Source organism: Rhamphochromis longiceps, linkage group LG14 (assembly GCF_057381845.1).
Source record: "Rhamphochromis longiceps isolate RC_006_pf linkage group LG14, R_longiceps_female_GT1.1, whole genome shotgun sequence".
NCBI classification, from domain to species: Eukaryota; Metazoa; Chordata; class Actinopteri; order Cichliformes; family Cichlidae; genus Rhamphochromis; species Rhamphochromis longiceps.
In genome coordinates this window covers 19,950,336-19,973,278 of record NC_140570.1, presented here as the reverse complement: position 1 = coordinate 19,973,278, position 22,943 = coordinate 19,950,336, and the positions used below count along the sequence as shown (strand labels likewise).

Genomic DNA, 22,943 nt, shown 5'->3' with positions numbered 1-22,943 from the left:
AATTAAAATGGCGCGTCACTGGTGGTAACTTCAAATGTTTCAATAACATTGGAAATACGACAACACTACGATTCAGTTTCAATAAATTACCCCCATCCCCGTGCAATACAATGACAAAAGTAGAGACGATGTCCGAATGAGATAACACCAAGTGCTTTTGTTTTATTTAGGTCTAAATGTCAAGTCTAAATCTCTCGAACCTTAATCGTCTTTACAGCTTTGAAACCTTAGTCTCTCCCGTTTCAGACGGGGCGATGAACGCAGCATTAAAATTGCATTTTAAACGGTGCTGTTTGGATTGCGGTTTTTCTGTGTGATTAAGGTGAGTTGTTTTTACTATTATTACCAGTGGTGTTTTATTGGAGGAGCTGACGAGATGCAGAAAAAACATGAAATTTATGACTGTTCTGACAAAAATGTGCTGAGCCTCTCTGGTTACTGATGCCTTGTAGTCATCCAAAAAAAAAAATCGTAATTTCAACGATTTGGAAGGTTAAAGAGGGAAAAATGTTTAACCTTCGAGGTTTATCCATTTATATATTTATTTATTTATTTACATACAACTAGGTCTTTCTTGTGTTCTTGTGCGATAAGGTAACGCATTATCATAGTAAAATTCTTGTTACAACACAGTATTGTCTGCTAATTATAGACAGATAGTGACGACTCGCAGAGTATAGAGATGTTTGATGTGCTTCAGAGACACGTGAGGCATGAGCAGTGTTCCTACCCATCAGTATTCATCATAGTTACGAGCGATCTCAGTATTTGCCTGTCTTTAGATTGAAAGGTGGCCTGTAGCTGATTGTCCAGCTCCAATCCAAAATTAGGGCAACTGATTAAAAAAAACCCTTAGAGTAAATTAAAATACTCAACATGTGTTTTTTTATCTATAAAAACGCCCCCCAAACTAACTCATTCCGCTTAATATACAGATTAGTTCATAGTATTTGTATGATGACCCAATCGGTGTAATTTTGCCTCTCCATGCAATCATCGTGTATTTTAAATCAAACAATCAAAATGTGATAGAATTACAGACTTTCATCCTTAATCCAAGGGATCTAACAAAAGTACTGCATTAACTATAGGTATACACAGTCTTTCAATTTTAGTGGCTCAAATGTAATTTGTAACATGACTGACAATAAGTTTTATGGCCAGCTGAGAGAGAGTCATAACTTAAGGGTCTGCTGTGGTACATCAAAAAAAGAAAAGAATAAATACACTGAACAGCCCAGCAACATCAAAAAGCCTGAAAAACCATAGAAAACCACTGAAGTGAATGATGACAGAATTACTTTTATAGTTAAGAAAAACTGCTTTACAAATCCAAACAAGTCAAGAACATTCCTGAGGAGGCAAAAGTATCATTGTCAGTTACAATAAAGAGACACCTTCATGAATGGAAATACAGAGGTCTCTACAGTAAGGTCCAAACCACTGGTTACACCGAAGAAGAGGAAGGTCAGATTGGACTTGACCTGAAAATACCCGAATAGAAGGTAGAGATCCGAAGTGTACATGGGCATGTATGGCTGCCAGTGCAACCAGGTGACTAGTGTTTACTGATGATGTGTGTGAAGTGTACATGGCTGTACTCTCTGCTCAGATTCCACTAATGCAACTGTAGGTGGCTGTATAAACTAAATCGTGTTATCTGCTTTCTTTTTCGTCTTTTACACAGGGCTAAACAAGAAGAAGGGCTAAAGAACACTTTCACCCTGTGATGCTTCTCTACACGTGAGATTACCTGGCAGCAGCCCATTCCAGGAGAAGTTGGACTGCAACCTGAAGCCTTCTTATAATATTAATAATAGCTTGTGTCTTATTAAAAGAAAAAGTGAACCCTCCAGTCAAACTTGAGCAAAGCAGGGAAGGATTTGATGACTTATACCTCCAGTCTACCAGATCAACGCATTTCTTTCCAGCTAGCATTTCTTTAACCCCCAAGCCTTAAATGTCCTTACTTAGATACTCCCAGGTGGAAAACTTTAAAGAAGCTGCTACAAACGGAGCCACGGAGGAATTCCTCCCCGGTGTAAACTGTTGCGCTGCTGAAGGACAGCTAAGCTACAGCAAACTTCCACACTTCTCTCTATTTGAGGACTGAGTTTCCCTTTTACACTGAACTGCGACCTGTCTCTTTACACCTCTGTTTCAGTCCTTTCCCTCTGATACCTTCTTCCATATCTGTGCCTCTCTTTCTCATAACTTCACTCCTGTTTTTCCAGTTGTCTCTCTTGACTTGTTTTTCTTGCTCTCTACATTTCTGGGGGCTTCTGTCCCACTCCTTGCTGCCACACTGGATTTCTTGCAAATGAAGCACCTGAAGAGGAAGAGGAAGAGCAACTACAGCGTGAGGGAAACACAAACTCTCATCAGGGAGATCCACAAGAGGAGAGACGTATTGTTCTCCAGACAACAGGTGGAGATTCTTTTCTTTTCTTTTCTTTTCTTTTCTTTTCTTTTCTTTTCTTTTCTTTTCTTTTCTTTTCTTTTCTTCTTGATTTTATCCACAGAAAAATGCATACACAGCTCGAAAAATGCATACACAGCTCTCTTTCCTCGGAAGTCTGAACCAAGGTGCGGAAAATGACAAAAACAGCAGCACAAACCATTCAGATAATTCTGCCATCTCGCCCGCCTGTGTTTAGTCAGCTCCAATTCATATTGGTCTAAATTAAAACATCTAGAGGCTGTAAATAATGAACAAAACGATGACTCCAAGGTTTGAACTGGTTACATTACCGTTGCTGCCACTAGAGAGCACTGACATGTCTGTTTTTCAGCTGCAGGATGTCCTGTGTGTTGCACCCTGGACACATTTCTGCTTATACATAACAGTCATATTTTAATCTCCCTAATGAAATCAGTAGAAGAGGTTAAGAGGGCAGAGGTGAAAAAATATTTTAATAACTTCATGCTGACTATGTCACGTGTACACTCTGCCCCAGTGTTCGCTTTCTTCTTCCCAATGAAGAGAGGGTAATTAGTTTCAATGGCACAGGAGAATTTAATTTGTGCAGTCACTTTCTTTTCCATTCAGTAAACTAGTGTCATATTATTTGCCTCTTTGAATGAAACAGTTTAACTGCTGGTCTTTCTTCTTTAATAGAACACAGCCATTAATGAGCTGAAGAGGCAAGCATGGGAGGAAGTGGCACAAGGTGTGAATGCCCTGGGAGAGGGGGAGCTACGCACTGCTGCCGAGGTGTGTTTGTCTCCATTCAGATCGTATCGTTGCTTCTGTGGACCCAGTTGTGATTTTTAAAGCAGCCTTCCCTTTCTGATGTGCAGGTGAAGCGTCGTTACCTCGACTGGCGTGCGCTTACGAAGAAAAAACAGTTGCAGACTGAACTCTCTCTCTCTTCCTCGCCCCCCTCTTTGGCCATTAAGACTGAGTATGGAAATTCCTCTCCAGAGCACGAGGCGCCTTCTTTGGGATCTGGTTGTGACCAGCTGCTTGACCTCTCGGGCTTCCCAAAGGACTGGCACTGTGACTGGCCGGAGATGGTGGCTCTCAGCGGGTCGAGCGGGCAGGCCGTGGGGGCACTGCCGGGAGTAAAGATGGAGGACGATGTCAGTGAATACAGAGTAACAGTGTGTGTGTGTTTCTCTCTGTAGAGCAGCCATCAAAGCTTAGAGTCTGTTAAATCATCATTTCATGTATATGCACACTGATTATTTTGTAAAAATATGCTCTTTAATACAGAGCTGCTAATATTATGAGAAGACAAACAGCCTATGTTGAAATTCAAGTGTTGCTAATGTGTAATTAGTCAAATTAATGTCCTTACCAGCCATTACTTAATACACATTATGCAGCTCAAGTGTCTCTAGTCAGTCCAGTCTGTTGATTGTACTCCTGCAGGTTCACAAGGTAGAGACTAAATTAAATTAAGCACGTGTTAATTAATTAGGATATAATTGAAGACTGACATTTAAATATTACTTTTCTGTGATTACATTAAGATCTGCTTTTAGATCAAATCTCACTGGTCACTCTTATCTTATGAGACAACGCTTCCTGTTACAGCAGCTAAAGAGTTAGTATATGCAGTATACGCTATATAGTGTTCATTCATCTGCCTTCAAAAAGATATAAACTTGAGAAAAATCCCATTCTTAATCCATAGGGTTTAATATGATGCCCATCCAACCTTGGAAGCGGCCATCCCCAAACTGCTCCTACAAAGTTTGGAGCATGAAATTGTCCAAAATGTCTTGTTCTTTTCACTATTTTAAGGGGCCGAGCCCAACTCCTGGAAAAGAACATGTCTCTGCTGATCTAGAGACCAGTGCTGGTGTGCTTTACACCACTGCAGCCGACGCTTTGCTTTGCACTTGGTGATGTGAGTTGCTCGGACATGGAAACCCATTCCATGAAGCTCTCTACACACTATTCTTGAGCTAATCTGAAGGCCACATGAAGTTTGGAGATCTGTAGCGATTTACTCTGCAGGAAGTTGGCGACCTCTGCGTACTATGCGCCTCAGCATCCACTGACTCTCCTCTGTGATTTTACGTAGCCTACGTAAAATGAGTTACCATCGTTCCCAGTTGCTTCCACTTTGTAATAATGCCACTAAAAGCTGACTGTGGAATATTTACTAATGAGGAAATTTCACCACTCGACTTGGAATTCAAAGAGCTCCTGAGAGCGAGCCATGTTTGTAGAGTCAGTCTGCATGCCTAGGTGCTTAATTTATATACCTGTGGCCATGGAAGTGATCAGAACTCCTGAATTCAATGATGTGGATGGGCGAGTGAAATTTTTTTTTTGCCAATATAGATATTTATACATCTCAAAAATTCTCCAGTATTTTGTGTCTTTGGTTGATTTAATACTGCCTTATAATATAAAACTGCACGATATCTAGTATAGCGGTACATATTATCAGCCAGAGAATCTGCAGTAATAAAAGAAGTGATGATGGTTTGTGTGCAGACCGTGAAATAATCAGCTCAGCACATGAAACCATCAAATGTAGTCGCAGAGATTTAGTTTAAAAATAATTTGGGGATAAACTCTCAGCCAGAAATCCAGATTGATGACTCAGAATAGCTCATGACTGTATTTAATGCTGTATCATTTATATAAAAACAAGAAAATAACTCAGGAGAAATTAGGATCCCCCATTTACCTCAGTGCTTCTTGAGCGCATCTTTCTTTGGGTTTATTTGTGAAGGCTTGCTTCAGAGTCTCCTGTGAGAATTAGAAATAAGTGTGGTGTTCGCTTTAGTTATGCCGACCCAGAGGAGCTCCTCGTCCTGCTGATACCAAACACATCCAATAGTTAAGGTGTTGCTACAGTTGATGCACATCTGCAGGCCACTTTGCACCCCAGCTCCTCATTTTCATGCTGTCTGACTTAATCAATTTCATGTCTGCGACCACTGATGTCTGCAGCGTTCTGCGCTGAAAGCCTTGCTGCTGATCTCCCCACTGGTTATCCACATATGTGTGAAAACCTGTTAAATGATGACTCTCTCTCTCTTTCTCCTTCCCTCTAGCTGGATGGGGATGTGGGAGATGGAGAAATGGATGATGATGATATTCCCTCTCTCCTTTGTGACATCGAGGCATGTGTAGAGGGGCATGATACTGATGTTTATTCCCACAATGACTTGGGCATGCCCAGCCCCTCCAAGGATCCGACTTCCACCACCAGCAGAAATCTACTGCTGCCCGGTGGCCTGATGGGAATGCTGGGTGAACTCAGCAGTGACGAGAACATAGGAGTAGGGTGTCTGGTTGCTGTTGAGAAACATCGTCTGGAGCTAGAGAAACAAAGGCTGGCTGTGGAGACTGAACGCCTGGTGGTGGAGAAAGAGCGGCTATTGGTGGAGAAAGAGCGACTTCGTCAGACAGAGGTGGAGAGAGAGCGGCTGCAAATAGAGAAGGAGAGGTTACATGTGGAGAGAGAGAGGCTGAGACTCATGCGTGTTGGCCAATCAGAGTACGTCAACTCTTCTTTTAACCTGCCGCCGCAACAAGGCCCAGTCCTTTCCTCTCGTTCGTCCTTATCCTCAACTCATGATGGACAGAGGGAGAAGGGAGTGTCGGCGGCGGACTTGGAGGCAGCGAAGTTAAATCTGGAGAAGGAGAGACTGCAGCTGGAGAAGGAGAGACTGCAGTTCATCAAGTTTGAGGCTGGCAGGTTGCAGATTGAGAGAGAGCGCCTGCAAGTGGAGAAAGAGAGAATGCAGCTCCACAAGGACCATTTGTCAGTAAAAATCTGATAAGAGTGAGAAAAAGAGGGTAGATGAGCAGGGTGAATAAATTAGATGTCTCCAGATCACTATTGGTACTAGCAGCAGATTTTTCACAGACATACTGTCTACGTTTGGTGCGAGACACTTTAGTGATCTTTCCTAAATGGCCAAGAAGAAGCCCGAGAACAGTGCCTTAGGGTGTAATATTTGTTCGGCACAATCAGCGGCCAAATGCAACAACTGTTGGCTGATGTTCAGCACTCCAGTTCACAGAAATGTGCTGTGGAAGATGTTAAATAAATACTGGGCTGTTAGTGCAATTAATCTTTATTGGTGCAGAAATATTTAAGTATATATATGAAATAGTGCTATTGTACTATAACTCCTATAAACCCTAACCCTTGCCTATCTATTACTGAAAAACAAATAGTTCAGTCACACTACAGTAAGCATATGATGGTAACCTCCTTGCATCTAGGAAAAAATGGTGGTTGCGTTATGACTACATTGAATATTTTGCATTTGGTAAACAACTGCAAATAGCTGCGACGAACTGGTCACATAGAAGGTAAGTGTGCAACTCCACCTACCTCTGGTTGGCCACTTTTGGTTGCAAGGTGATTGCTGATAATCTGTTTTGGTGGTTTTTTCCTTTGTCTGTGCCTTTAAGTCTTTGCAGGTCCCTGAGTGGATGAGCTGACGGCTGCCGATTGGTCCGCGATCATGTGGTCGCATTCAAAATCCCTCCACCAGCAGTTGTCCCTGGGCAGCCACTGACAGCAGCAGCAGACCTGACCCTGGCCTCCAAAACCTGAGACATTTTTGCCTGTGACTTTGTGCGACTTTTCTCAGTCCTGTATATAGTGTGTACATTAGTTTTCATTGTAAATAGCACATTGTAAATAGCACTGGAACAGAAGGGGTGAGCTGCCTTATTGTTTTCCTTGCACTGTTTTCTCCTGTTTATTTCAGTTAGGGAGCACTTGTGTCATCGATCCATTGATCCATCCATCCATCTTCTTCTACTTATTTGAGGCTGGGTTGCAGGGACAGCAGCCTAAGAAGAGAAGCCCAGGCCTACCACACCGAGATGTTCCCAGGCGAGCTGAGCGATATAATCTCTCCAGTGTGTCTTGGGTCTACGCCGAGGTATCCTCACGGCAGGATGCCAACACCTTGCCTGGTTGGGTGTAGTGTACATTGGGTAGCCTCAGCCAAGAGGACTGATCCCCAGTTACTTCTGTCATTTTGAAGTTAAATCACCATGTTACAGCAACTAAACCAACAATTGTGGAGGAATTTTTATATTATATTTGGACTGTGAATGTAAGTAGTGATTGTGAATTTCTGTTTAATGTGAAATTTTGTGTATGTAGAGGCTCACAGATTCAGTTTCCACCTGTTTATGACAGTTAATCACAGATTCTGTTAATTCAGTTATAAATTGACAGCAGACTGACTCTGTCCTTTTGCTTTTCTTTTTGCCGTCTTGACGTACTAAATTTGTTCTGTCAGTCAGATGACACCTGACTGCGTGCAGACATGGTCCCTGTCAGTCATTTTAAAGGCAGCAAAATTGCATGGTCATTGCACACGGTCACAATAATTTGCGGCGTTCTGCGATCTCCAACCACCGTTTTCTCTAGTGTAACTGTAACAAAAAGCACACAACTTTTGTTGTACAGAAAAAATTTAGTTCACAGAAGACAAACACGATTGACAATAATATTTTAAGTTGATATCTCACCTTTTCACAGGCTTTTAGATACTAATATCACTACCACTGATCCAACACGAGTCACACCACAAGCCTGATACTGAGAAACCTAAATGGAATTCAGCTATTGCTGATTTTATACACCACACATCTGTATTCCTCCTACTCATGTCAGGAAGGACTTTGCAAGATTTTTAAAGGAATTTCTGATCAGCAAGTTTGATGTGCATGCTAAAAAAAATACTGTAAGTGAAGTAATGAAAGTTTTGCTGTAAACATGCTGTAAAGTATTACTGGCTTTGAAGACTGTAATCCATACTGTACTAAAAGGTGTGTCATCTGTAACATCAATGACACCAAACACAAGCTTTTATATTGAAAATTATAATAATAGTCATCATAAATATTGTTACTTTTTCCTAATGTTAGATATTTTTTTCTTATGTTGATTTATATTTGACATTCAATCATAGTATGAATATGTTATTATATAAAACTAAAGTCTACGGAGCCCAAATTCATGAAACTTTCTTTGAACACAGGCAAAGAAAAGGTTAAATATCGGGGTGTAGGTCTGGGTCAATTAAAATAACAAAATCTGGGTATTGGACTTTGTGGAGAATGCATTACAAGTGCGTCTTTTTAAAATATTTTCCTGAAATTGTGCCTTTTTGCTAAAATACTTGTTGATAAAGAGAAATTTCAAAAATTGTGGTGCTCAGAATGAAACAAAATCTGTTATACATCCAGATCCTAAAGTGCTGCTTCTGATGATTAAGCTGTGAGGGCCCTTTCATGTCTTTATGCATAACGACAAAAGAGAATAATAAGAAAAAATGCAAAAGTTTTTACTCTTCTGCACTGATGCTCTTTAAGAAGAAGGGACAATTGCTGAAATGTCCCTGATGCGCCTCTCAAAAACTGCAACTTTTGAGGACTTTACTAAATCTGATGTAACCTGGTGACACTTGAAAGTGAAACATTTAAGTTCATAAGAAAGACCTTCATTATCACCCGAGGGCTTACACAAACAAAGACACACATTCAAAGCGAGGTGGTCGAGGCCGACAGATCAAATCACAAAAGGCTAGTTTACTTCTCGGTCCCATGGTTTATACTCGTCTCTACTTGAGAGAGGAAAGCCTCATTCAAAAGGCTCTGCTTTATCTTTAGACGTGATCTGAAAATCCACTGTGTTGATTCAAAGAGTCCCTCAGCACTGAAGTCATATATTGAGTCAACTGACTGCTGTCTAGACTGTGTGAGCTTATTAGAGGAAAAAAAACAATACAATATTTCCTTCCTGATATCGTGTTAACTTTACTTGACCTTATTCAGTGATGCAGCCCATTATATCAGGTTAACAGATATTACACATTTATAACCTTTCTGAAAAAAAGAAAAGAAATAAAAGTGAGAGAGCGCTGTTAGCGTTGTGAAGGTAAAACACTGTGCACAGACTGAGATGCCCGCAGGTCCTGTGGCAGACTGTTTCACAGGTGGCGAGGATAAAAACTAAAAGCTGCCTGCCCAGAGGTCACAGAGCTCGCTACAGCTCAAAGATCTGTGTCCAAGGATTTCAGGGGTCTAATACCTTAAAATCAGCTGTTTCAAGATTTGAAAAACAGTGGATGGACTTTAGAGGTAATCTCAGGTTTTTCTTCTCAGACTTGCTGTAAGAGCTCTCGTTGGCAGTCTATAAAAGAGAGAAGAGATATTACGAAGCCAATCTGATTAGTAATGAAAGTGAACATTCTGCCCGTCTAGTCCCATTCTAACCCATCGTTTTGTAAAATTCCTTTAATGATAAATGCTTTGTGACTGTGCATTGAAAGCCAAAAAAAGTGCAAAAACAGGAATTTGGTTTTGTTTCTGAGACACGTTGAGTCATGTAAGTAATGATAACACTGATCTGATGAGGTACTGATTAAACCTAATGTGCTGTTTTACTGCATATTCTGATATTTCTGTTGGAGTGGATGCATAATTTAATAAAAACCCTTGTCTTGTCAAGATAAATTTGCTTTCAACATGTTAGTTGGATAGAAGAGCATGAAAGTGGCTTTGTACAACAGTTGATTGTCAGTCACTTAAAACTGGTTGGTGTCTGCTGTTCCTCTGTGAGAGAAATCAAGGCTTTTCGGGTCATTCCATCTAAATCCATCAAATTACGAAACAAAAAAGAAAAAAATAATCCCACTTGATGTGCATAAATTGGTCTGAATTTTTTTTCTTTTACTGTGATTAGGTTTCCAAAAAATAAAATTTAATAAAAGGTGTTAGATGATTTTTTGAGGGGCCATTTTAAAATTCTATTATCTAAAAAACTATTTGAGTTTAGGTCCTTTATTAATATTATTATTATTACTATTTTTTTCATAACAAATATCTGGTAGGCTACTATGGCTCTGTTAGGATGCCTGGGTCGTTGACCCAGGGTTTTGAATTTATTGTACTATTGGGTTTCTTTGTTAGAGTTCTCTTTTATGGTTTATGTCTCTGTGCATCCTTAGTTGCTGTCTCCCCTGTCTGCGATATCCCCGTGTCCAGTCAGTGTCTGTGTCTGTCCTGGTCCCACGTCTCTGTTCCCTCTGTTGCAGTGCCTGCGTGTGAGTCTGTGTCTTTAGTTCAGTCTGTGTTATGTTTCCTGTTTTATTTTGAAGGTCCATGTCTGATGTTAATGTATCTGGTTTCGCTTCCCCTTGTCTCATTAGGCCTGATTTGCCCCAGCTGTGTTTCCCTCCTGTTACCCATTCCCTGATTGCTCCCTCTGTGTATTTAAGCCCTGTGTTTCTCTGTGTCTGTGTTGTGATCTATTTGCATCTTGCTGTGTGTTCTGGCCATTTGCCATGTCAGGTTATTTGTTGTCGTCAGTTTATTATTTGTATTCCCAGTTTTGCTAGTTCTCTGTTTGCCATCTAGCAATGAATCTGAGTTTAAATTCACCTTTTGTCCGAGACGGTCTGCACTTTGGGTCCTCCTACCACTCCTGCCTGCACACAACCCTCACACGACAGGCTCTGCTAATATAGACCAGAAACCACAGTGTTGCAGGGAGGCAATATTTTTTCATAAATTTTATTTAGAGCTTCTCACATGCACGAATTCTGTTACTTTTTGCAGTCAACTGCATATCTGAAATCTCCCTTCAGCAGCTTCTTTCCAACTTCCTTGGACTCTCGTGAAGTAAATTTGGTGCCATGATGGATTTGTATGTAATCTGACATTTGACCTCGACTCCCAGTGCGTGTGTTACTACTGTCAGAGAAATCAGCAATTAGTTGTCACAGTGTGCAGAAAAAGCTAAGACAATCATCCAGAAGCAAAGTGTTTTTGTTTTTTGTAATCAGTTCCATTTGATTTACTCATAAATCGAAACTGAAAATATTTTAGTCATTCTTTTTCCATTGGCATTAAATGACAAACAATCTCATTTATTATTCATTCAGCCAGAAAATTTGCACTAATTCAACCCTGAAGAATCCCAGCAGTGAATTTATTTATTGTCATCTCATTTTTTGTGTGCGGCTACTCCAGCTCTGTACGCGTATAGATAGGTAGTATGTACTAGAGTAACCCCACTTCTTAACAGTCTTAAAATATTCAGATCCTAGCAGCTGCAGTGGCAACAACAACAACAACAAACCAGCACAACGGTGAGCTGCCTGTGTGTGCTAAGAGTGTTGGAATTTAATCTTCTATCAGATCGTGAGAAATGCCTCAAGAAAAAGAGAGAGCAGGGGAGGTGGTCATAACGGGAAAGGAGCTGTGGATGACAAATCACGGTGTGACAGGGATTCCCCCTGAGAGACGAATGCAAAACAGGAGAAATAAGATATGACAAGAGGAGGGGAGGATAAAGAGAATGAGCAGTGAGAGCAGAGGAGAAATGAGGTGGGGCCGAGCAGAAGGGGGATAATGCAGAGCTGAGCGAAGGTAAGGCAGAGGCTGAGAAAGATAAATCGTGTCAGTAAAAATAAAAAGGTGAAAAGGCTGCTGTCACTCTGCAGTAACGATAAAAGAGGCAGACGGGAGGCGTGTGAGCGTTCACATGTGTGCATTTGCACACGAAGGTGCAAGGTTAAAAGGGTGGTGGAACTCCACAAAACTGTTATTTTGCTTCATCTTCAAGTAAATGGGAAATACTTGTCAGTAATAACACAGCATGGTGTGCGAGCGCATGTGTGGGTTTCTGCGAGAGCGTGAGTGAGATGGGAAATAATGGGAAATGCTTGTTGGTGATAGCTCTGCAATAAGAGTGTTAGATCCCCAAGGACTGAAGAAAAATACAACCCAAATGACAAACTCACAGCAGGGAGTTTTTAACCCCATAACGGCAGGTCTACAGCGGCAGAGACTGAGACATGTTGGTATCACACAGGGCAGACACATAAGAAGTCCTGTAAAACTTAAAAAAACAACAACCCCAAAACCTCCATCTGTCTCTGGAGAAAAATGGATTTCTCAAAACCACTGATTGAGCGATTTCGTTTTGGTTTAAAATCATGTAATGGCACAAGTACAGACACAAAAATCCAACCCTTTTTTAGTTTTTAAGTCAAGTTAATGGACGCAGTAATCCTCATCTGCTATGATCCTTTTGCTTATTAAGTGCAAAGCAAAAAGCAGAAAATATGTAGAAACAAAACACTAAAATAGTTCCTGAAGCTGCATGCAATCTATAGACAATTAGATGATATCCATGAACTTATTTCAGTTTGGTGTTGTGTTAAATTCTCCATTGTAAAAGTGTTTTTCTTATTAGAGAAACTCAATGAGTGCAAAATCATCAAATAATCATTGTAACTTCTGGTCTTATTGCCTGCTTTTATATTGCTACTTGCAACGTGTTTTATTTAGTATTTACATGTAACAAATCTATAAATAAATATAAATTTGAATTTGAATTAATTGATTTTTTTTTAACGCTTTGCTCTGGGGTGCGGATCATTTCTCAGTAGTTCATGGTGAAACTGTATCCTTCTCAGTTTGGTTGGGCAGTGATGGTCTTTAAGCTGCCAGGTCCCTACTCTGCTCCCATTTGACTGTAGCGATGTGAGCATAGTGCTGGTGATAATACATGAAAAGCTAGATCTTTCTGCAAACCTCCCTGCTCCATGGTGGTTAATGGCTGTTTATCTCTGTGCCAGAAACTAGTCTAACGAATCCTGAGTAAACTGGTCTGTGTGATGGTCTGGCTGAGGTATGAATGACTCTGATTAGAATCTCACTCAAAGACAAGAAACCCTCAGGAAAAGTGTGTTTGGTTGGTAGATCTGGGATTAAATACAAGATTAGTAAACCCTGACCTTGAAATCCTAACACTTGTTTATGTTGTGGATAAGCCTGCATCAAAAATACTACAATTATTGTATATTCACATGTTGCTGTTTGTGAATAAGTGGGGATCATGTGTCATGGCTCCTGCACACTCTATCTTTACCTGAAAAAGAGTATTTGTAAAGAGAGGACTATGACCTGCTGGCTGGTACATGTGGATAAAAGCAGCTTTGGAGTATGTCAGGACTCGAGTTGCCTAAAACTGTGTGTACTTAATGTCTCATAATGACTTTACACTCTTAAACTTGCTCTATCGGGAGATGTTATATACTTGTGCCTGTTGTACCTTGGCAGTTAAGTGTTTCATTAACTTTCCTCAACATTAAGTGCTAATTTATTCATATAAGTCAACCATGTATTTTGTGCATGTAGTAGTTTTACAGATTTAGAAGTGGAAAAAATGCAATAACCCTTTTTGCCTCTGTACACAACTATAGTAGAATTTAAAGGTACAGTGTGTATGATCTCACCACTAGATGTCAGTACATTACATACAGATTGCAGTCAATTGAATTCTGTTTTCTTATCTCTTCAAATAACAGTGGCAGCTGAGGCAAAAAACTGGCCACAGTTAACAATCAATATGTGACTGAAGATGTGATTGAGGCTCAAAAGTAATTATACAGATAAAAGATCTGTAGATGATTCCAAGTGTTGTGTTTAATTTGGATTTGGTAGATGTTAACTGTAGCTCTCAGTATGAGGTCATGCCATCATTAGGCCATAAAAACAAATCTATCAGAGAGATAGACAAACCTTAAGGGTGGTAAAATCAGCGATCTGTTATAGTCTTAAAAAGACCTAAAAGACTACACGTGTCAGCTAAAGCAGATGCAAATTATTTACTTGGTTAAGAAAACCTCAACATCAACCTAAGTGAAGAAGACTTTTAAGAAGGTTTGAGTTTCACTGTTAAAGTTGACTATCAGATGCCTTCCTGAATATAAATACAGAGAGTTTACAACAAGGTGCAAACCACTGGTTATGCTCAAGAACAAGGAGCTCAGATTAGACTTTGACATAAAATGTCTAAAAGACAGATTAAACCAAATTAAACTTGTACCAAAATGATGGGAAGAGAAAAGTATAAAGACTGACAGAAACAGCTCGTGATTCAAAACATAGCACATTACCTATCAAACATGGTGAAGGCAATGTTAAGGCATGGGCATGTATGAGTGCCAGTGGAGCTGTTGACTCTCGTTGCTCAGATTCAGCCAAGTGCTGCAAAATTGATCGGACAGCACTTCACAGTGAAAAGGATGATGACTCAAGTCATACACAAGAAAACCAAGCGTTTCTCAAGGCAAAAAAAAAAAAAAATCTGTATATTTCAATGGTGAAGTCAGTCACCTGATATGAGTAGAGCATGCTTTTCAATTATTAAATACAAAAATGGAGAAAGACCCACAAACAAGCAGCAACAGAGCATCTCACGGGAGGAAACACAGCATTTGGTGATGCTCAGGGTTTCTAGACTACAGGGATCGAGTTCAAATCACTTTCATGTTAAATAAATAAATAGATAAAAACAATAAAATTGATAAAATTAAATTTTTTCCAGTTACTTCTGAATCCCTGAAAACTGTGGCTATAAGTTGATTGCAATTCCAAAGTTAATCCAGTACTTTTGTTGGGAGTCTGTCTAAATCTGTCCAAACTGTAGAACTCCTTGGCTTTCTTCTTTCCTTCTTTCTATGTTGCTTTTTTCTCATGTTTCATACTGCTTAGTTAGTACTTACCTCAGTCCAGTTAAGTATATTTGACTATGGATCTTTCATTGTGAAACAAACCATTAAATAAAGCGATCAATATCAATTTCATCATCTGGTTGAAAATGAATCCACCGTTCTGCTGTTGGAGGTGTAGAATTGAGATTACTGGATAAATAAGCACAGACAGAGACAGGAGATTGAGCATTGATGTTTTACTAGAAAAAAGAAAACTGATGGAAAGAAAGAAATAAAGGAAGAAAGAAACTGTTAAAGCCAGAGCATTGACAACCCACCGGTCAGCTTTTTGCTGTCTTCGCACAAAATCTTATGCTCTGGTGGTGAAAAATAAAATAAATGAAAAAAAAAAGAAAAGGCAACAGTATCATGTGAGGTTGAAGTGTCTGGTGTTTCTGGTCTAGTGAGCTGGATTAGTGATAACTGTAAGAAACCCACTATTTGAGCATTTTTTCTCATGCTGGATTGGTGCAGTACTTCTGCAGGCTCCTGATCCCCTCGGCCGAGAAGTGAGTAGAAAATTTCTACTTTACTGGTAAAATTTATGGATAGTTTAAATCTGTTGTCGGAAATACATGTAGATTCAAGAGGTTCTTTTCTGTTTATGTGTTTGTCTGTTTGGCTTGAATAGATCTGATGCAGGACTAATACAAGATGAGGTGCGAGTTCAACAGACAAGGTTATGATACAGAAGGAAAGCAACGCTGAGAACGCAGAGCTAGAAGAAACTCAGATTGTCAACCGGTGTCTCAGGTTCTTGATTAATCTCTAGCCTGTTACTTTGCATTGGATTAGGGCAAGAAATTAAAATATTTTCAAGAAATCATTCTTGAGATGTGCTATGTACAGAGCTTTTTGCATGTTAGGGGAGACACGAGCCAAAGGAAGATAAGACAAAACGTGGGGAAGGAACAATGATGGCCTAAGCAGGTGAGAGGTAGGGTAAAGGACAAACTATAAAATAACAAAATTGGAAGGGCAAAAAACATAAACATACAGTATCGGGCTGCATTATGACACAGATCTTAAGCATCATGCTTTAGCTGTATTGCAGTATAATAACTGCACTAATTTACTTCCCTTATTTTTTTACCAAGATTTCCTCAGATATTAAAGGATCAGTGTGCAGGATTTAGAGTGCTTCTTTAAGCATGTTTTCATCATTATATAACAACCTGTACCTGGAATGACTGTGTTTCAGTACTCTAGAATGAGCCCTTCATACATACACAGGAAGCAGCTCGTCTTCATTGGATATTGCCAGGTTTGGACCAGCCAAATGCCAGAGGGCCTTTGTGTTTTTCTGTTGAAATGACGTTGACTGTAAGTTTGTTGCTGGTTGCAGTCTCCAATCTGACAGCCAGATGTCACTAACACCTACACACCGGTCTTTAATGCAATATGCATTTTTCTATTTTCAGGTCCCCAAAAATGTACCGTACTATATAGATTCGGGGGAAAACATAGTCCACTTATTGAAGCGCAAACCCGTTCAGTTTGAACATGAATGTGAACGAAACGCGATGACAAAATGTGATTAAAAAAAAAATAAAAGCACCATTAGTGCTACACTTTTGAAAATGCCCCAAACTATTTCCCAGCAGTACAGCAGTCAAACTGATCTACCGCCTCTACGTACAGTCATAAACAGTGGCATTTTTACATTGTTTCAAGTGGCTTTGCAGCTAACAAAACATAGATTTGAGGGGGGTAAAGACACTATTAGACAGTGTAAAGCAGTGAATAACTAATGGTTCTATGGTTTGAGCCGACCGCGTCTATGCAACTATGTATGTGCGCATGTTTCCATGTGTGTGTCTCTGTGAGTGCCAGATGGACATTCAGTGTTGTTTCGGACACATGAAAACGGTGGTATTTCAATATTTTCAAGTTATCAAAAAACAGCCATTGAACAGAATGTATGCCATGGCCTCTGACAATCAGTGATCAATGTTTTCTATAGCTCTCTATAGGTTTTTATATATATATATATATTTATTTATTTGTATTATATATAATATGTAGATTTATAAAAAAAATTTCATCTTAATTACAAGTAGTGGCATTTTTTTATATTCATTATTGCAATGAATTGTTATCTAAGATGATTAAAAAAGACAGGTGAATTCTGTTTTGCTACGCAGTTATTTACAACAGTTTTAAAAAGCAAGCTCTCTGATATGGTACCTTTTCCCAGCGACTGGAAAAGATGGAGGATCTCAAATAACAACCAAACTGCACATTTGAGTTGAACTGAATTGGAAATTGTCAAAGTTGGCCTTTATAGTTCAAATATCAGTTGCCTTTTACAGTGGAAAATGAATGCGTTCCCACATTTTTAAAGATTTTTACCCAACGTATTTCAAACGTCTCATTCATTTCTTCTGCAAACGTCTGTAAGATCCCAGTTGTCAGGCTGAGAAACACTTTGTTAGGAAGCCATTTGAGATCTGCCCATGTATTTTTTATTTTTTTTTCTCTATTTATCAACCTCACCCACTCGGCAAAATAAGTACTCATCACTTTGCTATTTAGAATTTCTACTGTCATGTTGATGCTGTTGATGAGGGGCTCCATGAATCACCACGTTTTTTTTTCTTTTACAAACCCCTGTGTAGTCTGTGTTTTGGAGGTTACTTCTGTTCTATATTGATTAACTCGCTGGTTTGGGGGAGAGAAACCATTCTATAAGCATTTTCATTCATTTTGAGCAGTCCATGGCTGAGTAGTCCAAATGTTCAAGCTTACAGTTTTCTGGTCTTCTAAGGGTTATACTAGCTGGCACTCTTCGCAGGCAAGTTAAATTGATGACGACCGTGATGATGATTATGATGAAAACAATGTTTGTCGTCTTAGTAAGGCGCTGTTAAGGGGGTGTGGCTTATTGTCCAATGACGAGAGAGCGGGAGCTAAGTAGTTTGGTTGTCTGTTTTTTGTTTTTTTTCCTCTCGTCGGCTGTGGTCATCATCTTTCTCACTGTCATCATCATGATCAGTTTTATGGTCATGTTCACAGCTCATTGTTCATGGGAATCTGTGCTGGCTTTCCTGTTGGTTCGATGATCTCGCGATATTGGCATCCTCTCAAAAAAAAAAAGATAAGAAAGAAAATTAAAAAGAAAAGAATGCTGCAGGCAAGTGTGACGCCATAGTTGTCCATTGCTCTGTTTCTACACCGTTCGCTCCACAGTTGTATTCATCAGTCTTCTGTAAAATGAGTCAGTGGCAGCAGGAAATGTGAAATGATGATGTGGTGTGTGTGTGTTTCATGTAAAAATGTGTTTCTCTGTATCTGAATATTTGAGCTTCTGTTGCTATGATCATGTACGTGCGGGTGTGTGAGCATATATATATAGATCTTTTTGTATGTAAGTGTGTGTTTGGGTCTTTGTCGAAGTCCTAGTATGTTTGTGTGTTGTTAAGGCACGGCAGGTGTTTTTTGGTTTTCAGGGCAGTCCAGAGGAGACCACTGCAAGGCCGGGGTGTCGGAGGGAGGCGTGGCCAGCATGCACAGCTTTGGGGCAGTCTGGCGTCAGGACGCGGCCATTCTCCCCCACACTTCCTGTGATGGACAGACGAGCCTTGTTCCGCATGGCTTCAGAAAAAGACAGCTACATGAGGAGAGATGAAAGGGAGGACAGGAGAAGGGGAGGAAATAGCAGAGTGGAGATATCGTTTGAGAAAAAGAAAACACTCTCATAGACAGAAACACCGCACAGCAAATGCAACAACAACTAAAACGACAACTTTCTGTACAAACACATGCACAAAAAGCACTTACACATGCATGTGCCTGTACACACACTACACATATTAGGCTCACAAATACAAAAAAAAGGTCTCAGGGCGCGATCACGTAGACATATAAAATATTTGAAATAGTTAAAATTATATTGAGAAGGTTTCGCTGTTTGGAGTTTGTACATAAGCAAACCAGTGCTACAGGAACCAAATAAAGGATTTAATTAATTATCAAGCTAATCAGAGGCAACTCTGATGATGGATTCTTCTTTTAAATAATTGATCAAATAAAAATTTGAAACATTTGCCGTTTCTCAAACTGATCACGTACTTAATTTCCCTTTTACACTTGTTATTATTATTATTATTATTATTATTATTATTATTCAGTACATGTCTTTGTATTCAAGGGTGTTTAACAAAAGTAACAAAGACATTAGCCTGTGGTTTGGTAAATTCTAGTCAGCATCTTTTTGATCCCTCTAAAAAGACCATTAGATCAACATATAAGGAAAACACGTTACAATAAGAGACACAAACAATTGCTTGGTTGTAGGAATAGAAGCTGTAGTAGTAAATGAATGAATAAGGAGCAACCCAGTAGTTAATGAGTTATTCATCAGTTCTACCCTAATAATGCCTGATGCTGGATTTTATAGTATAAAAATGATTATTTACCAAATACCCAGCTGGGAGATGCTACTTAACTCAGCAGTTCCTTATTACTTCAGGATTGCTTCACCGTAACCTCCCCTTCAGGTGTCCCCTAAATTAAAGTAGTTAGTAAAGTCGTACGTGGCTAAACAAGTCTCTTATTGTAAAATGCTGACCAAATATGAGACATGAAGCTTATTCCTTTTTTTAATTATTAAACAAACCAAAATAAAAAAAGGGTCATGGATTTCAGTTCAATAGCCTGGAAAATATCAAATTTTGAAATTGCACTTGTTAAAGGTGACCTGTAGAGTTCTCGTGTAAACAAACTTCATTTAAAAAGAAAAAGTTTATTCATTACTTTTTAAAAACTTTCATTCATTGAGGCTGTGGGAGCATTATAAAAGCTGCTAATAAAAGCCTGGAATGTAGGCTTCTTGTTATGTGACATCTTGACCGAGTGTGCTATGTAATGCATGCATCTGCAAGCAGCTTTGCATCCCACCTCCAATCCATCTCCTCCTTTCTTGTTGTGTCCGACTTAATCAGTAATTTGCTGTTGTCCTTAATGCCTGCTTAGATCCATATCAAGGCTCTTGCTTGTGCTCAGCCTTCCTGCAGCTTTCCTATATGCAGATGAAACGGCAGGGAGGAGTGCTCTCCCTGACTTATGCTTTCCACATATGCGTGAGAAAGGGTAGGGAAGTCCCAGAAGAGAGCAATGCTCTCCAAATATAAACCACTGCAAATGGAAATAACATCTTTACATCACAGTGGTGCTGACTGAACTCTAATTTACATTTTACTTGCTAGCACTTCTTCTCTTTTTTGTGAATTGCTGTGCTAAGCGATTACTAGCAAGAGTACATGTGCATTCTTGTGCATGATGCAAACAAAATAAAATAAAACAGGCAATCATACATTGTGGTACTAATGATAAAAAACGCCACAGGAAACCTTTAAGTTTGTTTTTGACACCAAATTAGAGGTTATCTAGAGAACGATGTAAAATGTTTTGATTTGATGTTAGTATTCATTTGTATTTTAGAAAAAAAAAAAGCTCTAATCCTCTTTTTGAATTACGTTAAACAGATGAGGTGTGAAAGCACCTTAAACTGCACATTCAAATCTCATTAAGAGGCTACCACGCTGTGCAAATGCTACTGTAGCATACAGAGGCAGGCAACAATCCACAAACATGTACACTATAGACAAGAAGGGTTTGTGTTTTAGACAACTGCATTTCATAGGTGACCATGCGTTTTTGGGTTCTGGGTTTCAGTAACCTGACAGACTCGGGTGTGGATTTGGAAGGACAGGATTGAAATGGTGAGGACTTTGGAAAGACAGAGGGAAAACGGGAAGGAGTGATTTTTCTTCCAGGGTTTCAAATTCATAGAGAGGGAGTGACTGGCTATACTGCTCAGAGTCGGGTGACACTTCACACAGATGAGCTACTCTGGGATGTTTTGTTTTCTTAAAATTTCTCGCCTGCTAAATCATGTTAGAGGTTTTCAAACTGAGTACACTGAACATCTAGAGGCAATAATCTGTTTAAACGATGCTAGCAAAGAAAAATAGTACATTCTTAATCTTAAACTTCGAATCAGGTGTTCTTGTGTGAACTTTTGTATACTTGAATTACAAGATAACATCTGAAAATAATGTTGTGTATTATTTAATTCCCCTTTCCGTTGTATGGCTTTCTTATTTTAAGGGTTGTGAAGTGTAGAATTAAAGAGAAGACATGGAATTTTTAAATAACCTATGCATTTAATTTCTTTTGTGTGGTACCACTGCTCTTTGAAATATTCTTGTATGACTGATAGCAGACCATAATCATTTGGGGAATTGCTGTTAACATCAGTGTTGTTACTTTTGAGTGTGGTCCAAAATGGTCCGCTGTGAAAGTGGTTTGTCTTTGGTGAATTCTCCATCGTATTCAAAACTGTCAGTTTATGTCAAGAGCCAACATTCAGTGCGCATTTAGCTCTCCTTATTTTTGCATCCTCTGTATCGATTTTGCTACTTTCCTCAAGGTGAACATCAAGTATGACCTCATAATGCCTCTAAATGGTTTCCTACGCACTGAAATGTTCAGTGTTTTCTGTTCACTTTAGTTAATTGCTCCTTTATATAACAATAAACATGAGTCATGTTGCAACCACATCACAGAGTAGCTGTTCCATATGAAGTACTTGCTTCATCAATTATTCGTCTGCATTAAAACTAAGTAAGTAACCGGGCTGTTTTGAAATGGTCAGAGCTGGAAAGCCAAAGTGCCTTTTTTGTCTGTCTGCAGTAAGGATGCACAACTCCAGGTATTGGATGACACAATAGAGACGTAGAGTAGATGATACACAATATCAACTAAAAGCCAGCAGAGATGAGACTGGTAACTTGGAACTTGCTCTTCAATGTGTGCCTTTGTATTGTTTTTGTATAAATTTCTCTATATTTATTCCTGCTGTCTGCTATTTATATTTTTTATATTATATTTTGGTATTGTACAATGACAACAAAGGGCTATTCTATTATAAATTCAAAAGGAATTAACACATTTAATAAAAGGAATGAATTAACAGATCATTTAGACTCATGGTGTTTGCGTATACTTTTTAGCACAAAGGATTTCCATTGTGTTCACCTGTACCTTAGTATACACCCACCAGCCAATTCATAAGGTACACCTTGCTAGCACTGGATTGGATCCAGTTTTGCGTTCAGAGCTGTATTCATTCTTGTGGCATAGATTCAATAACGTGTTGGGAACATTCCTCAGATTGTTTTAATCCTTATTTTCATGATAGCTTTACATGGTTGCTGCACATTTTGTGCGTCTGTTCCAGCACACCCTAAAGTTGCTCTATTGGATTGAAATCTGATGACCGTGGAGGCCATTTGAATACAGTGAACTTATACTCATATTCAAGAAACCAGTTTGATATGATTCAAGCTTTGTGACATGGTGTATTATACTGGTGGAAGCAGCCATCAGAAGTTGGGTACACTCTGCTCAGAAAAAGAGATGGACATGGTCAGAAACTGTACTCAGGCTGGACATGGTGTTTAAATTTCCCAAGGTGTGCCAAAAAATATCCTCCACACCATTACACCACCAGCAGCAACATGAAACTTTGATACAAGGCAGGCTACCATCTAAATGTTTAGGAGAAAATGAGACTCTTCAGATTTGATTCACTGTTGCTTGTTAACTCAAAGCAGTGGGATGATAGTGTGGGACAAGTCCCAGTGGATCAGCAGTTTCTGAAATCACTTTTGAATTTCAGGAGGTGTCTTGGCCATGTCCACCTGCCTACATGCATTCAGTTGCTGTCATGTGATTGGCTGATTGGATTGCGTTAATAATAACTGAAAAGGTATACCTAACAAACAATGTGGTAGTTGGAAAATTTAGCTTTTACGTGCGTCAATATCTGTATTCATCTTTCCACTTGAAATTAAGATAAATGGAAAAATAAAGTTTTTACAGACAAAAGATATATAAATAAATAAATTAATAAATAAAAGCAATTAAAAGCT

The 22,943-nt window shown here is 39.2% G+C and overlaps 2 protein-coding genes and 1 long non-coding RNA gene across 7 annotated transcripts in view; 1 reads left to right on the top strand and 2 right to left on the bottom strand.

Annotated features, from left to right (window-relative positions):
* The first annotated feature begins 79 nt into the window (after positions 1-79).
* msantd4 (Myb/SANT-like DNA-binding domain containing 4 with coiled-coils) lies at positions 80-7,027 on the top strand. 3 transcript variants are annotated; one of them, XR_014907308.1, is made up of 6 exons: positions 82-322; positions 1,688-2,428; positions 3,119-3,214; positions 3,301-3,582; positions 5,518-6,787; positions 6,890-7,027. XR_014907308.1 is itself a non-coding variant. In XM_085380840.1 (5 exons), the coding sequence occupies exons 2-5, from the start codon at positions 2,321-2,323 to the stop codon at positions 6,244-6,246; spliced, it is 1,116 nt and encodes a 371-aa protein (XP_085236966.1). In that variant the 5' UTR covers positions 80-322; positions 1,688-2,320; the 3' UTR covers positions 6,247-6,817. The 3 variants fall into 3 exon arrangements, 2 of the variants coding, with proteins under 2 accessions (XP_085236966.1, XP_085236965.1); XM_085380840.1 differs by lacking the exon at positions 6,890-7,027 and having other exon boundaries at positions 80-322; positions 3,400-3,582; positions 5,518-6,817; XM_085380839.1 differs by lacking the exon at positions 6,890-7,027 and having other exon boundaries at positions 5,518-6,817.
* LOC146653952 (uncharacterized) lies at positions 3,454-5,453 on the bottom strand. Its single transcript, XR_014907309.1, has 3 exons — positions 5,148-5,453; positions 3,801-3,868; positions 3,454-3,555 (listed from the first exon to the last, which is right to left on the bottom strand). It is a non-coding gene; the product is annotated as an uncharacterized LOC146653952 (long non-coding RNA).
* An 8,171-nt stretch (positions 7,028-15,198) lies between the features above and the next one.
* The window catches only part of gria4a (glutamate receptor, ionotropic, AMPA 4a), a 123,745-nt gene continuing 116,000 nt past the window's right edge, over positions 15,199-22,943 (bottom strand). For 2 of the 3 annotated variants that reach the window (XM_085429087.1, XM_085429085.1), the window contains exon 18: positions 15,199-18,616. In XM_085429087.1, the coding sequence (XP_085285213.1) occupies positions 18,452-18,616 (165 nt within the window). In that variant the 3' untranslated portion in view covers positions 15,199-18,451. The remainder of the gene's footprint in view (positions 18,617-22,943) is intronic. The other variant, XM_085429086.1, reaches the window with a different exon arrangement.

Coding starts and splice junctions, on each gene's coding strand:
- msantd4 (XM_085380839.1), top strand. CDS start 2,321: ATGAAGCACCTGAAGAGGAAGAGGAAGAGCAACTACAGCGTGAGGGAA. Junction 2,429..3,118: donor TATTGTTCTCCAGACAACAG/GTGGAGATTCTT, acceptor CTTCTTTAATAG/AACACAGCCATTAATGAGCT. Junction 3,215..3,300: donor AGCTACGCACTGCTGCCGAG/GTGTGTTTGTCT, acceptor TCTGATGTGCAG/GTGAAGCGTCGTTACCTCGA.